Raw genomic sequence first — 18,243 nt, forward strand, 5'->3', positions numbered from 1 at the left:
AGGTTTTCTGCATCGTATCATGACTGGAGATGAAAAGTGGATTCACTACGATAATCCTAAGCGTAGAAAATCGTGGGGTAAGCCTGGCCATGCATCAACATCATCAGCAAAGCCGAATATCCATGGCTCAAAGCTTCTGCTCTGCATTTGATGGGATCAGCTATGTGTAGTTTATTATGAGCTGCTCAAACCGAATGAAACCATCACAGGAGATCGCTATCGACTACAATTGATGTGTTTGAGCCAAGCATTAAAAGAAAAACGGCCACTGTACGAGCAGAGACATGACAAAGTGATTTTGCAACATGACAATGCTCGGCCACATGTTGCACAACCGGTGAAAACCTACTTGGAAACACTTAAATGGGAAGTCCTACCCCACCCACCGTATTCACCAGACATTGCCCCTTCCGATTATCACTTGTTCCGATCGATGGCACATGGCCTGGCTGAGCAGCACTTCCATTCTTATGAAGATGCCAAAAATTGGGTTGATTCTTGGATAGCCTCAAAAGACGTATCATTTTTCTGACGTGGAATTCAAATGCTGCCAGAACGATGGGAGAAAGTAGTGGCTAGTGATGGACAATACTTTCAGTGACATGTTTTTTTATGATTTTTTTTTTAATAAAGCATTAATTTTTACGAAAAAACAGCGAGAACTTATTCAAGGTCCCAATAAAGAAAAAAATTCTAAAAAATCCAAGACAGTATATATTTTTTAAAACAAATTGTAAAAAATACAAAATATTAAAGACTTATACAAATAATAGTCTTCTTGTAGTCTTCTGTATAAGTGTTTGTTTTTTAAAAAGTGTTACAAATTTATTTTGGTACCACCTTTTTAGTGATACCAAAGTAAGTGATTATATCCAGCAAATATTGCTAATTTTAGCTTTATATTAAAGATTTTACTTGTTATTAGCATTTAAAATTTTGTATAAAAGCCATCACTCAAAATTAAACTTTTTGTCATTTTATAATGAACAAACAATTATTTATTGTGACATCATCACAATGTGGGCTGCAATTTTTTGTCACAATGCTCCCAATTTTAGTAGTGTCTTGCCTCTGTACATCAGACTTTCCCTGTTAACAATGGAATTATACCAGTCATCTATTTAACTCCATTCAGGAGAGTTTTTTGAATTGAAATAATATGACTTCCAGTCCAACAGGAAGCTTGTATATAGTTAATTGGGACCTCTTGCCCCTAAGCTTTCCATATCTGGTCTCAACTTTCATCTAACTCTGTTCTGGAAATTAAGGAAGGATGGACACCAGTTAGAATTTATAGGTCTACAATTTTTGAAAATTGCAGCCCAATAACATAAAAAGTTCATTATAACAGATGCCACCACACACAATTTTATTATTATTAATAATATAAAAGTTATTTTTTACATAAAATCTTATATCAGCCAGGAATGTTGTGCAACTCATTTCTAGTTTTTCTTCTTCCTGGCACCTATTTTCTCCAAAATCACAAATTTTTTTTCTTTTAACATAAATTGGCCTTAATTTTTTTTGTTCATTTTAATTGTAATGTACACTTAAAATTAACTTTATAATAATTGAAATAAACAGCAATAACAATAAAAATATTTTTGCTAAGTGTGCTATTACTTAATTGTAAATTGTATTTACTATATGACCCAATATGTAATTGAGTCCAAACTTAGATTAATTTTACCAAAGTAGTATTTATAGTGCGGAAGTGTTAAACATAATAAAATAATAATTGTTATACTGGATTATTGATTTCATTAAAAGAGAGAAGTTTTATAAAATTTATCAAGTTAACCCTAACAAAACTTTTATCGTGGAATTTGTTGTATTAAAATTTGACCTGTATCCTCTTCTTTTACAATTTCAATTAAAATGTAAAAGCAGGCTGATATAACATGCTACTCTAATATAAAATAAAGATAGAGGTGCCGTATTTGTGGTGTACCTAACAGAGACAATTTATAATCTAGATTGTGTAAATAAAGTTACCCATAATTGCGGAATTTCTAATGTTGGTGCATTACACTGTGTTAAGGTGGCTATGTAAAGGCTCTCCCATATGAATACCTCTCTTCGATCATTGCAATGTTTTAGCAATTTTGTGTCCCCCCCCAAAGTGGAAGAAAATCTTGATTTGATACTTTTTTAGCTAATTCTTTTGTTGGTTTATTGTTTCTGACATCTTCTTGGTGTTCAAGAATGCGGGTGTGTAGCATTCTTGTGGTTGCTCTTATGTAAGTAATTTCTTTCCCTGATAATGTGTGCTTTATTAAGATTTTGTAAACTCCGGATTTCTCATTTAACGTGAGAAAATCTCCATCGTTGCACAACATACGACTTAAGGTTGGTTGAGGGACTATGGGCAAAAGAAAACCCCGTTTTCTAAATATGTGTGCTATTTTTAGGGATAAATGGCCGAAATACGGTATCGGAGGCTGTACTAGAGTGAGTTGTTCTTTGTTGCAGAGGAAGGATTTTGGAAATAATTTATTCTTGACCCAGTTAAGGAGATAAAGAAATCTGGTTTGAATTTTTATGGAGGTAGAATACCCAGCATTACGTACCACCTTGTTGATAAATTGTAATTCTTTATTTATTAATGTTTGGGTGGATGGTAAGAGGAGCGCTCTCCGAATGAGAGAAGTAATGGCAGAATTTACAAAATTTGTAGGTTGGAAGGCGGCTGCAGGGATAATATATGGTAAGTTGTTATTTTTGTGGTACACTGAAAAACTGAGGTCGGGAGATCTATAAATTTCAAGATCTAGAAAAGAGATTTTGGCATTTTGTTCCTCTTCCACAGTGAACCTGATGGTAGGATAAATAGATGTTAACATTTGGATAAACTTGTCTAATTCTTCTGCAGAACCGTCCCATGCAAGTAATATGTCATCTACATACCGTAGATACAAGATAGGATAGTGGATTGTTAAAGGGGCATGGAAAATGTGAAACTCTATGTTCCTCATGACAATCTCTGCTAAAATGGGTGACAGGGGGGAACCGTTGGCACACCTTGGGTTGTTGTATATATTACCATTGAACTGAAAGTAACACAATCTAGATTATAAATTGTCTCTGTTAGGTACACCACAAATACGGCACCTCTATCTTTACAATTTCAATATTTTAGATTGCATAGTTTTGTTTCAAATATTTAATTTCTCTTACCTATTATTTTCTAATTATGATTACTACATTAAATTCTCTATAAACATTTTCTGAATAAGTCTATCTGTTTAATATGCAACATTATTCTTGATGTAGAGGTATAACAACTGATATCATAGTTTCAAATTTCATTCTAGATAGATCATAAGATTTTGTAACTTTTTACAGTATTGTTCCATTTAGGAATGAAACATGATCTTACTTCTAAGATTTCCAAATGTAAAAATAATTATATTGTGGATTCTAGGAATCTATACAGCTTTTCACTTGTCAAGTGTTGCCAAAATTTTAGATATATTAATGCTTAATAGAGTTTTTTACCATCTTGAGATTGATCATAACTAGAGGTCAGATATACTATTTCTGAACATCAAGCAGCTTCCTTCTAGCTTTTATGTTTATTAACTTGGATATTCTAATGCATTTACTTGTGAATAATGTGATATGGTTCTATTCTCTTTGTGCAGCATTGGCTGCCCATATGACTTGGGAATATCACTTACAAAAGAAACTTTTTAAAAAATAATAAAGAAATGTAAAACAGTAAAAATGTCATAACACATTTGTAGAAGTTCATTAGAAAAATTTTAATAAGAAATAACACAATTTCTTGTTAAAATAAGATTTAGGTTAATTTATTATTATATTTCAAATGTCTCAAAAAAGAGAGAGAGCAAAGAAAAATGTTCGATTCCAGATAGGATCTAAACCCATTTCTTTCAATAATATGCCTAATTTAGTCTTATAAGATATCAATATATCATAAACATGTCTTTCAATGGAATTCTTATCCTTAACCTGAAAGCTGTTATTTTTAATCGTATTTTATGCTCAAATATTAAATTACTAATAAACAATTAACATTCAAAATATTGACCTTAAGTATTTCAAATGCCAGTGACTGTATTAACTAAAGTGCTAGCAAAAAAAAGTACATTTTTCTCTCTAAATTTTAAGTTGTTTTTTTTACTTATTGAAGTTTTATAACATCATAAGACAGTTTCCAACAATTAATACTAAATCTGATATATTGTTGTTTTCTGAAAAATGATATAACTGTTTAATAATGTAATTGTATATAAAGTTAACATTATCTATTTTTAACTGAAATTTGTAATTTATTTTAAAATACAATATTCAGTTGTTTAGTTTATATGTTAAATAAGAAATCAACCTAATATAAGATAGCAGTTTTAACATTAAATCTACTGTATATGTTTTTAAATAATAATATAATAGGAGGAACCTGTAAAAATCAATGGCTTTATTCAATTAAAATACACTGAAATCATTTAAAATTTGGAATTCTACACAAAAATCATCAGTACAGCAAGTGTTTTCTGAGTCATTTGCAGGTGCTTAGTGTGTGTGTTCTCTGTACCATGAGGCTCCTCCTACCAGTCCTCTCTCTCAATGGCATCTTTCAATTTTGCATCCAGATCCCAGGCCAACCAACTTCATCTGACAGGGTTTCAGATTAACAGTAAGGGTAGTGTCAGTCCACCTCATAGCAATCTTGTTGGCTGTTATAAAACTCTTAACATACCAACAGTTGTATGTTCAAGTTCATTCTGCATTTAGTTGGTAGATTTATCAAGAAAGCCATCAGTTAGCATTAAGTAACAAATTGGATGGTAACTTAAATTGTTAGATGGTACGTGAGTGTCTGACATGTTTGTCACTTGGCTTCCCCTAGACTTAACATTGTATATCTGCCATTCCATCACTCATGAACAATTGCATATTTCTCAAATCTCTGTTCACTGGCATCATCTACAACATAAGAGCTTTGAAACCTGAACTGTATTTTTAGTCCCAGCTATTTATTCCATATGAGTCAGACAAGGTGAAACCTTTCAATTAATATATAGATGTTTCAAATAAAACATAAAAACCAATCTAAAAATATTTAAAGTATAAATTTTATTGATATAGGTGTAGCAGAAATTTGTTACTTTTATGTAATAATACACATCATATATCATTTTAAAACTAATTTGTAATCTGTTAAATGTTAAACTTTAAGAATAATTTCTTTTTACCATTATAAGATTTATGATTTGAAGAAAAATTAAACAATACATTAACTATGCAAAAAAGTTTTTAAATATATTAGATATGATATTATATAATGTAATCAAAATATTTTAAAGGGAAATGACTTTAATTATCTTTTTCTTTTATAATTAATACAGCCTTTAATAATTTATGAAATTAATGTTTGATTATAATTTAATGTATGGAATTAATATATGAAATAATGTTTTTTTTTTTCATTATAGATTCTGGTGTAAATTATTCAAAAGTAACTTGTGGATCTGTTATTAAGTTATTAAACAATAATTACAAAGCAAGATTACATTCTCATGAAATAAAATATGGTTCAGGGAGTGGACAACAGGTAAATAGTTAAATATTTATTGAATAAAATTACTAAAATTAAGCTCTATATTAATAAGAAAATTTTTATACACACAAAAAATAACAGTCAAATTTTTTTAATATCTAAAAGCCTGATATTTGGTCAAACTGTATAATTAGCCTAAATATAGGTGGTTAGGTTACCAATCACTTAAATAAAAAAGATTTGAATGTTAAAGATGATAAGTGCCATTTTCATTAGTAAATTATAATGTATGCTAATAATTAAATAGCAATATATTTCAATTTAAATATTATATGTATTTTTTAACTATAACATATACTTTGATTAAACAAAGCAGAAAACTTCTTAAGAAGTTTAAACAAATAAACACACATCAAGCCCGATAATATTAATTCATTACATCATCGTTTATAGCCCGAGTATTTACAGCAGTTGATGATGTAATGGATTAAGAAGTTTAAAATAAAAGAAATGAAAAAAAAAACCAAAAACTCCAGCATAAACAAAAAATATTTACTGATAAATGTTTTTGATAACTTTAGGTATCATCATCAGGTTAAATATGTTTGAAAAAGAATGCAGGTGAATCGATCATCATAATTTAAAGGAAGAGTCTTCATGACTTGTGAGCACCAAGATTGGCCTTACTTTACCACTAGACTTATTACACCATCACAGAACATCAAATTAGACTTAGAAGAACACTATTTTATTTTCAGAATGCATTTCAGACCCGGAGTCCCTCATCAGCTTTTTTGCTACAAAATTAAAAAGTTAACAATTTTAAAATACCGTAATTGAAACAAATGAAAAAAGGCTGTAGACTTACATTTAACATGTTGATTCAATGTTTAGAACATTAAAAGATTAAACATGCCATAAAACAAAAAAAATTTTACATAAAAAGAAGGGTAGTGCACACCGAAATGCATTCTGAAAATAAAATAGTGTTTTTCTAAATCTAATTTGATGTCCTGTGGTGGTGTAATAAGTCTGGTGGTAAAGTAAGGCCAATCTTAGTGCTCACAAGTCATTAAGAAGACTAGACAAGAAGCGTATCATAGTATTCATTGGAAGTAGGATTTCTCAAACAGGATCCGATCCCAATAGTTTTTTTAACCTGGTAAATTCTTCTCATTCCGGGAAATCCCATAAATTTCTTAAAAGTTCACTTTCTTCTTATTTTGTGTTAAGGTTGTGGAAATTTTGCAAGTAGAAAGTATAACTAACTCATAAACTGGCAGAATACATTTGTATATATTAATTTTAAACCTACCTATTAGTTTTTCTAATTTTTCCTTCTTGTCGCATGTCACAAATAATCAATAATCAATACATAGCTTATTTATGGCAAGACTGAAAATTCTTTACTTGTCAGAACCTGTAATACCTGTAATTGTGCTTATGCTGTCTTAATTTTTAACCATGCCCAATAGCTTCAATAACTGCATAATGCCAGGTTGTGCAAATTGGGCCAGGTACAAAGTCTGCAACTATGAAGTTTTTTTTCCATAAACCTGATTATTAAAGACAAATGAACTGCTGAATTATTTGTCTATAAGTTTGATGTTTCTATTAAAGCAGCCCAGGTAGACAAATCAAGAATACTAGAGAGCAAAAAAAGTACTACAATCTCGAAAATGAACTAGAAATCTTCCAGGCTACAGGTGAAAAAACACATCTGTCTTCTCTTAAATGCGATTCCACTCACATCAATTGAATTGGAAAGGGCATTCTCGGTAGCAGGACTTTTCATTACTAAAATAAGAATCAGATTAAGTGATCAGAGTATCAACCATCTTAGCTTTTTAAAATCTTATTATAAAAATTTACAATAATATTTTGTATTATGTTTTATTTAAAAAATGAAAATTACCTTTTAGTTAGAAGTTTGATCTAGTTCATTTTTTTTTAATTTTCAACTCAATTTAAAGCATTTTGTTGTTGTTTTTGCTGCTGTTGTATGCAGTTTCCAGCAAACTTTAAAAAATTTTTTCTATTCGTGAAAATTTCTATGTAATTCAAAGATAATTTTTATATATCTTACACAGCATTATTAATATGATTTTGGAGGTTATAGAACATATTAAATTACTTTAAAAAATGAAAAATAATTATATCATTTGATTTCAAGATATTTTGTATATTTTAAAAATAATTAATTATAAACAAATAATAACATCACTATGCCTGATGAGTATATAAAGACGTTAGGAGCCATCTTTTAAGAGATGGCACCTAACGTCTTTATATACATCTAACGTCTACCTCTAGTGACAAATTACTTTGTACCAATCATTTAAGTAGCAGGGCATAAAGCAGTCATGGCAATAAAAAAAAGTGAGAAAAGAGAGTTCACACTGAAAAAAAGCTAAAAAAGCTAATAGTGTTAAAATGAACGAAAACAGGCGTTATTAAAAAAACACACAAACGAACACATATTTTGTATCAATAACATTGCATATGATATTAGATTGATTATTAAGTGGACTGATAAGATTAAATATGAAAATAGTTAGGCTGAGTTTATACTCCAGAAAAGTGACCAGTAAGACTGCATTAAGCCAGAACAGGCCCGCATTAAGTTTTCATGTGCCCCGTACAGAATTCCCACCGTTACACAGCAAAGCAAATGGAATAGTAACATAACTACCAGAATGTGTTTCCATATAACATGCCAAATTTCAAATGCCATTTATTTCAAGGTACATTTTTTGATTTCTTCATAAAAAAAATGTAATTAAAGAAGAAAAAAAACAACTTCTGGCAGAATCAGTGGGTTGCATGTTCATTATATAGCAGGGGTGGGCAAGCAAAAGTTCAGTGGGAGCCGAAATGTAGGTTTTGCAAAATGCATGGGAGCCGCAGTTCTGTACTTTTTTATTCTGTACTGCAGTTCTGTACCTGGATTTTATTATATAATATAGAACAAGTATTGAATTTTTTTAATAAACATATTTTCACAAAATTGTGGAAATAAAACTGTAAAAATAATAATAAAAAGCAGAAATTAACACTTTCAGCAAGAGCCACATAAAATTCAAAAAGAGCCGCATGCGGCTCTCGGAGTCTCATTTGCCCACGTCTGTTATATAGCAATACCACTAGTAATTGTGACCCAATCATTTATTTGGTAATTTTATCAATATTTTTTAAATGATTAAAAATAAAATTACAGCATTCATTACTGGTAATACTAGTCTCCAAATCTATTCCCCTGAATACAATAAAACAATTTGTTAGTCATTCGACCCACAACTGACAGAGAAGAGAGTTTATGAAAACAATGTAATTAAACATTTAGCAGTTTGTTGTCCTTCACAGTGGGGAACCGGCAGAGTCTATTACTTTCACGGGAGAAAATATACAAAGCTTTCTACTACCCTCAAGTTGAAAAATATACAATCCCATGAAATTTAACAAATCTGACGTTAATAAGCAAATGATGAAATTATTTACAGAGAGTTGATATTTGATAAGTTTAGTTTTTTGCTCTTATAGATCAAATTACAGAAATTATAAATAAAAATCTCATTTTTTAAAAATTAAAATCATGAAATTTCGCTCACAAAAGATCGAGATGGAACGCACACTTTTCATTTTTATAATCGCTTTGTTTTATTAGACACAGATATTATTCCTATATAGATTTATTAATTATAATAAACATACATTATGTATAAAATTACATTAAAATAACACTGTAATTAATGTCTGAAATGAAAAAGTAATTGAATCGAGTCTCGCCTCCATATTAATTAACGCGTTGTTATGGGGGGCCTAGTAGAAGCTGTAATTTTCTGGGGAGGGGCACCAGGTTAACTGGGGGGTGTGCCCACCCATGCCCGTTCCTGGCTACGCCCATGTTAACGCGCCACAGTAATTAATTGATTACGTTGCATCAAATTAAATAATTTATAAAAATTGAAATAATAAATATGTTTATAAAATAATTGGCTGTATCTGTTCGCAATGATAATGTAAAACACACTGTACTTATAGTTTAGCATTTCCGATATTTAATTTATTTTTGAATTTTAAAATATAAGAAAAACAATTTTTTAAATAAAGTTTTACGCATTTATATCTGCAACTTTAGATAATACAACGATATAAGAATCCATCAAAAAAGTTAATTAATAATAATTAAAATCAAGAAAAAGTATAAGTTTCTTTCGAGGTAAGGAAACTTGTAAGTCAGGTACGCGATCACATGATGCCCGTCTCCCCGCTTTGCGTAACCAAATGGTCGAGGTTGAAATAAAACCCCAGCAGAAGTAAAAACAAACATTGGCGCATGTATAGGACAATAAACTTGAACGGGAGCGAAGATGAGACATGACACCATGTAATTTATGCTAATTACTTTCTAATATTAAAATATTAAAATCTTCAATAAATTATAATTAAATTAATTTTTTGACTGAGTTCGACTAGAAGCATATCGAAAAGCTAGATTAAAGTGAAAATAGCGGTTTTTCGATGCTAAATATTTACAAATTAATTTTTTAATTTGGTGCCGGATTGACCGCAGCTGTTCGAATGCGCATGTGCATGAAGAGTTTTATAGTTTGTCTAAATGGAAAATGAAGGACACCGTTAGAATGCAGAAAACCATGGTGCATGCCAAATATATAAGCGCCCACTTAAAACCAAACTTTTGTCTTTGTCTAAAGATTGTCTCTACAGAAGTTATTAATATATAGGATATTAGTTTAAAATCTTGTATTTCCTGGCACGAGATTCGCTCGATCTTTAATTTTACAGAGTGCTAGAAAGATACAAGCTTTGAAACGAGTGTCCTACAATGTTTTATTTAATAATAACAGTAGAAATCAAATTTATTATCGCTCAACAATTATTTTTTCGGTTTTTCTACGGTAGTCAAAAACGAGTAAATGTCATCGTTTAAGCTAAAGAATAGCAGGCGGTTGGGAAGAAGTTTGCTTAGCAACTTACTTCAGAAAGTATTGGGTTCTATACGATTTTCCGTTGCTAAAACATGAGTTTCTACTGTTAGTATTAAATAAAATCTATTTCTTTCTTTTGTCCACTGCACTTAAATAAATACAAATGCTAAAAATAATGCTGTATAAAAATCACTCTTAACGCCGAGCTAGAAGTGTACTTGACTTAATGCAGCGTGATTATATTGAAGCGCTGCGAAGATCGGTATTTCACAAGGATACAAGCAAGGAGAACCCACGTGCAAATTCCTACAGCATGTGCAGAGTATCAAGCTTTGGGAAGCTCCTTGTTTTGTTAATCTATATAAATGTAGTACACTACATGTGTGTACGACAGTGCCTTAACATGTTGCACACAGTCCATAAGGCATACGGGGAAGTGCTGGTTGCTATTTCGCTCCTGAGCGCATTTACGAAAAAAAAATTTCACATGGGAAGTGAAAAAAGCTAAAAAAGTGAGTTTTTCTCAAAAAAAGCTAAAAAAGAGAGTCACTTTAAGCCCTGAAGTAGCCACATTGTAGCCTGATATTTAGGTGATCATTTGGTGATTTATAATTAATTATATCCTGGGATTCCAGGAAACAGTTCACTTTTATCCCAGAATCCCGGGACAAGCAAAAGACCGGGAAATGAGAAACTCTAATTGGAAGAGCCTTCATTTGATTGGTTGTTGTTGTTACTTATAGAATTTATTGCTGGACTTCAAATAGTGATCTCCATGCTGGAGGGAGGGTGTTGCTATCTTTGAAATATAAAGCCTTATTTTTCTTACACAGACTTTCTCTAGCTCTTCCAGGTATATGAGAGATGATTACATTCTAGTTGCATTTAGTAGTATGGCTCTATCTATGGGTGCTTTGGTTTTTATAATTTTTTTAATATTATTATTGTAAGACTTCCAGGAGAAAACAGTTAATCACGCATAAGGAAAACCTAGGGTCGAAATCGTATGTGGGTGGTGGCAGTAGGAGACAAAGATGACAAGCGTCTTGCACAAAACCGTTTATTCTAACAACTAAGTTAACTTACATATTATCGAGGTACAACACGATCTAGATCGTTATGGTAACGTTGGTATGGTGACGTTGGGAATGTTCCGGGCTTCTTAGGTCGATTTTGGAGAGACACTTTTCTTGTGGCACCGGTGTATGGATGGATGAGGTCCCGTTGTAGCGGAGGAGGAGTTCTGTCGGCCGCTGTAGGCGGAAGAGTTGGTTTCACGGGATCTTTGAACAGTCTTGACTGGAGCAGACTCTACTGGAGAGGAACCGCCTTTCGACCCTGAGATCCGGGGTTTTATAAGATTTTCCCGAAACCCGAGACCGATCCGGGTCGAGAGGGGTTGACGGAGCCTTTGAAGTACATGCTCGTATTTTACACCATTATGGCCCTCCCTCTGACGTTTTGTCCCCAAGCGGTCTGCCAGATGTCTCTGCGGCTATTTATCCCCCCTTTGTTTCCCAATTCCGACGCTCATAAGCGAGCACCTGTACAAAGCTCCTCTCTTGGTTGACATCCCCCTCGTTTGTTCGTCATTGAGTCACATTTGCTTTAGGATAAGTTTTAGGAAAGTTTCTTTCATGTCTGGTTTACATCACCAACACGTGTTCCTGACCCAAGTTGACCCTCAAAATCCCGATTTTAGAACTTTATAATTATTCACCATTTCTGCGCATTTTTGCGATCCTTACATTATTATCCAGTTGTTGCATTGTGTTATGTAAGATGTTTTATTTTTCCATTTTCTTTAAACTTTTATTATGGTGCTTATCATCTTTTACATCTGAACTTTTCATGTGTACACATACACACATACATACATACATACATACATACATACATACATACATACATACATAAAATAAAAATTAATTTATAATTAATATTAGGATGTTGGCACCATCTTATGTTATCTTTAAATAAAATTGCAGACTTCAATTAAATTATTAGCCTATGATAGATTAATGAAACATATGTACAGTACACTACATGTTAGAAGTAATGTGTAATCTGTGGATTGCTACTAAAAGTAGCTGAGAACTTTTATTTTAATTAAAAATTCCTGCTAGACATTGAAAGTTTAGTTAATAGTTAGTCTTAATAACCTAAAAATCCAATTTAGAAATATCTAGATATTGAAAATTTTAAAATAAGTATACACTATCAATGCATTTTATCAAGTTAATAGATCACATTATTTATTTAATAATTTTTTATTACAAATTTATATATTATAAAATAGTTTAAACAACATACTGTGAGTTGTTTATGTAGTTTAAACTTAGGATAAAATACATCTGTATAGAATGTTTTGATGATGACGTTTAACTTTTATAATTAAATTTATCCTCTAAAAGTTTTATTACATTTATGAATAGTAAGGGAGTTTAAACTCAAATTACAATGTTATTATTTTATTCTATTCGGAAGAATATTTTCTTTAACATTTATTTGACAACTAGTTTTGTTAGATCTGGTTAATTTTATTTTTTAGTTGCAGGTTAACCCTAGTTATATGTAGCATGCCAGTCAATTTGCAAAAATATGGTACTTTGTTGAATTATTATACAAGAAACTGTAAAAAACCAAGATATTTTCTGGGAATTAAGGTTGTGTAAATTAAAAATCCAGAATACGAAAAAATGTATTCTGTAAGTTGTGGAGTTACAAAATAAAGTATGCATAAAATAAAACATATTTGAGCAGTCTATCATGTTAACAAAATCAAATCTACTCCATGGTCTGTTGTCTTTTGGACTTTTACTTTCACACATTTCAATAGATTCTGGAAGTCCTCAGAGGTACAGAATATGTCTGATCAAGTGAATGAGGTTTCGGGAAAATTTTCAGTAGAAAAAAATATTGCACCAATAGCTATAAAAAGTTACTGTAAAATGGAGTAGTGTCTCAGTTAAGTGTATAGACATTAGTTGGGAAAATTTGCCAAAAAATGCAAGGAAACTGTGTTTTAAAAGTGAAATTGGAATGTTGTTTTCTTTGTTTCTGATCAGTTCAGTCAATTGTTTTGTGCAACTTTAAAACTTGTTTGTTCAATAACCTTCAAAAAATTTTGCAGCACACTGGTTGAAAATCATTGGTCTATAACATTTGGGTTGTTTTTAGACCACAGATCTTCTTTATTCGATCATCGAAAGTAACCTTGTTTGATTCTCTAATTGTTTCACATTGTACCATATTTACTCGCATATAAGACGAGGTTTTTATTCATTTATCACAGCTTCAAATTCCTAGGTCATCCTATATGCGCGAGCAAAAGATTCTTTGCGTTTTTGCAAACAATTTTTGTGAACCGTATATTTGCATTTTTTACCAGATACTCATCCTCTTGTATTTAAAAACAAAAGTATTTTATCTGAGTCGTTTGAATCATTCTTGTATATTGTCAGGGGTAAAGATGAATAGTAATAGGAAATCAAAGCTTTTGAATTGAATTCCAGATTGAAATTACAAACTCACACCAGAGCACGATATAAGTTTTAATCCTTTCTCACGTGAAAACAGATGACTATTTGGAAATCAGAATTCAAAGAAATTCATAAGTGAAATCGACGGAGAGGGGATTCAACTGTTATGAATTGGCAAAAAAGGTTCCCGATTGTCCAGCTTTACATGAACAAATTATGTTGTCGATTTTACAAGATTTTTCCTTAAAGTTTAAAATGCCAGTAGTTTTTGCAGGACAATGTGTGCATTTACGTTCATTTGATATTTTACTTGTGATTAAATGGAATAAAATTAGAATTCTATTAATAAATTAATTTTGTTTTTTTATTTTGATCTTTAAATTCACACCTCGTTCTATATGTGAGTAAATACGGTATTTAATCATGGAAATCCTTTTTTCTTGATATTCCATGAAAATGAGGCATTTTGAACTTTTGATCCAACTTGTGGGGAGACTAGTCCACCTTATAAACAGCAGCCTCATTTAGCTGCTTACACTATACTTCAATCATTTTTAACCATTTGTCTTCTTCCTTCAGCTCTAGATGGTGTTTTCATCATTATCCACACTCTTGACTATGTCATGTTCTATGCTTTTTGGAATGCCCATTTATTTAAAATGTGAAAAATTTACTTTCATCAAGTTTCTAGTATAAAAATTTTCAATGATTTTTCTACATTTTTCATTTTTAGGCCTTCCATTTTTAAGTCTAAAAATAAAAAAAAACATTCACAGTTGAATAAACAACAGAAAATCTGCTTATTCAATTTTTCATGCATGCATATACAGGAAAAAATGGAGGAAATTTTTGTTTACCTGTTTACATTATAAACGAACTAATTAATTCTTAGATTAAATTTCTTAATCATTAAAATTGTTTAATGATTATATTTTTAGTCTGTAACAGGTACAGATGTTCAAGAAGATATTAATAGTCATTGGGTAATTAAAGGACCAAATGGAAAACATTGTACAAGAGGGTAAGAAATCTTTTCGATATATCTAATTTTCTTCAAGAATAAATCTTAAGTATTTTGAAAAAAATTTATATATTTATAAATTAAATTTATATATATATATACAAATTTTTTTCCAAAATACTTTTTTAAGGTATATATGTATGTATACACACAACACACACAGTTGAATACCATATACATTTTTCAAAGAAACTGACAAAAACATATAAGTGAAACTACTTTTGAATTGCTTTCAGAGTGAACATAGTCATTACAAAAATATGGTATGGCCCAAATTAACACTGTACAACTGAATTTGTATGTGTAATTCTTAACAAAGACGTTTCAATTTATTATATCATTGTTGAGAATACATAAGAGCATTTCTCATTTCTTTCAACTTTTACAGGAGACTTTATCCCATGGAACTTGCACAATCCGCAGGCGTATAAACTCGCAGCATTCAGAGCACTCGCTGCACGAGCACACATACACTGTAGTAGTACCCAAGGCAAAAACGAAGAGATGAATTACATCATTAAGCTAGCTAAGAAGCACGGGATCAACCCTAAAGCTTTCACTAGCCAGATTATGACACGCAATAAGGGGCAAAACAGAGGAGTTCACGTTGATGGACTACAGAGCGGCACTGGGCAGCATCTATAGACGTATAGGAACCGCTACAAACAAAAGAATAATATATAAACGGAATTCCACTATATACCAGCTGTTAAGAGCGGATAAAGATGCCTTGGACACTAACTCCTGGGGGTTTACAGAATCCCTATTACGGACGCATGGAGGCAGAATAAACTATTTTACATCGGAGCCACCAGAAAATCACTCAAGGAAAGGCTAGCGGAACATCAGAGAAATATAAGAAGCGAACAGCCATGCACAGCGTTGGCGACTTACGTCCTGGCAGATCCCCAGGAAGTCCAAGCTGAATGGGCCCACGCAAGATTAATACAAACAGTTCGCAACATAAAGCACCTCTGTTATACAGAGGCATGGCATATCTGCAAAGCAAGCCAGAAAGGACAATCCATCAACTTCCGAGAGGCTAGTAAAGTATCTGCGGCCTGGCGCTCAGGCGGTATGTAAACGTCAGAAAGGCGGATAAGCAGAAGCTTACTCAAGGACTGAACCCATTTGTTATCGTCTCCACACAGCTCCTCTCCTTCCCTATGTTCTTTGTGCCGTTCGGCTTGCACCGTATTTTATGTTTGTATTTTATTTTTAATGTCTCCATGGAGCATATTATTTTTCATTGTCCGTTATTTATTTTTATTTTATTCTCATGTATTGTGTTATTTAATACTCATCGATGTAGAGATGGCGACGAAATTCTATTTAGAATTTCATTTAAAAACGTTCCAAACGCTTGTTCGTTACTGCAAAGTGTCTTTGTGTATGATTTTTTGATGTTCTTTTCTGAAGAAGGTCATTAAATACGACCGAAAACGTTAGTTAGTATATAATAAACATGGCTGCTTATTTATAAGGTGTTCTGAGTATGTTGGTTTTACAGGAGAACAATTTAAAGAAAAAAGGACTTCTTATTTTCTTCGTAAATAAGAAACTTTGAGTATAAAGCACTTTTTTTTTTCAAGTTTTCATTAACAATACTTGGTAAATACTATAAACACATAAGTTTATCGCTGGCTTCATTATAATCACTATTTTAGATCCTTATTTTGAGATATGCCTTTGTTTTGCTAATAATAAAAAGCTCTTCTGATTTAATGAGATACGCCTTTTAGAATTAAGACATAATTATGATTTAATATTAAAATTTGGCTCAAAGTAACTAAATCAACTGATTGCTATTAAAATAAAATGTTTTGTATGCAATAAAAACCAAATGAAAAGAGGCATTATTTTACTGAATAGTTTTTAATGGCAAACATAAAATCAACAATAAACATAACAAGTAAAATGGCAAAGCCATATTTGGGAGAAGACTATGTGTTGGATACTCACTACTAAATGGGATCAGTTTGATGCTCAAGGCAAGACTCATTCTCATTCTCCAGTCTTCTTTGGTATTGCTGGTTTTGAGCACAATCGTTCAAACTTCACCAACCTCGGCCACAGTCACGACCACGAGGTTGTCCACCATGCATTTTCAGTGAAATTAACCTATCCAATTTCAAAATTTCTCTCCATTGCATGTTACCCCTGGTTGAATTTTTGTCTAACAAAAATTTCTCGTTTTTGAGAAAAATAATCTTGGCTATTGTATCATCCGAAATTATTTTTTTATTTTGCACAAACAACATTATATATTAATATATAATTAATAATATTAATAAATGAAAAAAGAAAACAAATTATATTTTGGAAGTTAATTTTAATTAATATAAATTATAACGACTAGTGCCATCTACTTTCAAAAACGTTTCGATGCTGAAACAAGATATCTTAGGTCAACTAGTCAAGGCCAGTACGTGGTGACCAGAGATATGTTGGGAATAACGCAGGACAGGTAAATGGGTTTTTTTAAAGATTCATTTATCGAAATTCAATTTAGTAACATTCAATTTTCAAACTTCCCAATGCAAGCATTTGTCAAAATTTGATTTCACAACATTTGCATTTCCAACTTCCCAACGAGCAACGCACATGCAAATCTTGCATTACTGCCTGTTTGTAGAGAGTGTCGCCATTTTGTATTTTATTTTGACTTGGTTCTCGGTCCCCTGACTACCTACAAGTCTGGTTTTTTATGCGTGCATGATTTGAACACTTAATACTCTGTGTCAAATTGCAACTCCTGACATGTACTCCTTCATACCTCTAAGCTATGTATCCAGCAGGCAGTACAATTTTATAAACAAGACATAGTCTTGTCAAAAATACAAGTAAATTGACATAAGTATAAACTATTTAAGAAGAAAAAACATACGAGGTACAAAAGTAAATTAAAAAAATACTTTGGAAAAATAAAAATGCAATTCAAAAATTTTGTTTAAACCCATTAATATACATCATAAACTGAAAGATGCTAAGTGATGAAGCAGGCTACCTGCTTACTGGTATATTACTTAAAGTGCAATAATATAATATTTCTTAAATGAAGATGAAAACAAAATAAATGGAACATTTTTGACAAGAGAAGAAACTAAACTGTACGTAACATTTTCCCTTTTTTCTTTTGTTCTACGAAACGAGGCAGTTTTATAAAACTGGACATGTTTAGGCAAATTTATCACTGGTGTTGGTCCAGAGCAAAGAATGATTTAGGTTGTACTTTTCCAATGACAATGGACAAGATCTCTTATT

At 31.4% G+C, this 18,243-nt stretch overlaps 2 protein-coding genes across 2 annotated transcripts in view; both read left to right on the forward strand.

Moving 5' to 3' along the window:
* Positions 1-18,243, forward strand: part of LOC136988460 (NAD(P) transhydrogenase, mitochondrial-like) — a 267,559-nt gene that overhangs the window by 117,185 nt on the left and 132,131 nt on the right. The window lies entirely within an intron of this gene.
* LOC136988479 (stromal cell-derived factor 2) overlaps positions 1-18,243 on the forward strand; it is a 40,752-nt gene that overhangs the window by 3,583 nt on the left and 18,926 nt on the right. Inside the window, exons 2-3 of the mRNA XM_067286345.1 lie at positions 5,463-5,581; positions 14,897-14,979. Coding sequence (XP_067142446.1) covers positions 5,463-5,581; positions 14,897-14,979 — 202 coding nt within the window. The remainder of the gene's footprint in view (positions 1-5,462; positions 5,582-14,896; positions 14,980-18,243) is intronic.

Source organism: Centruroides vittatus, unplaced genomic scaffold, assembly GCF_030686945.1.
Source record: "Centruroides vittatus isolate TY-2023 unplaced genomic scaffold, ASM3068694v2 scaffold_3315, whole genome shotgun sequence".
NCBI classification, from domain to species: Eukaryota; Metazoa; Arthropoda; class Arachnida; order Scorpiones; family Buthidae; genus Centruroides; species Centruroides vittatus.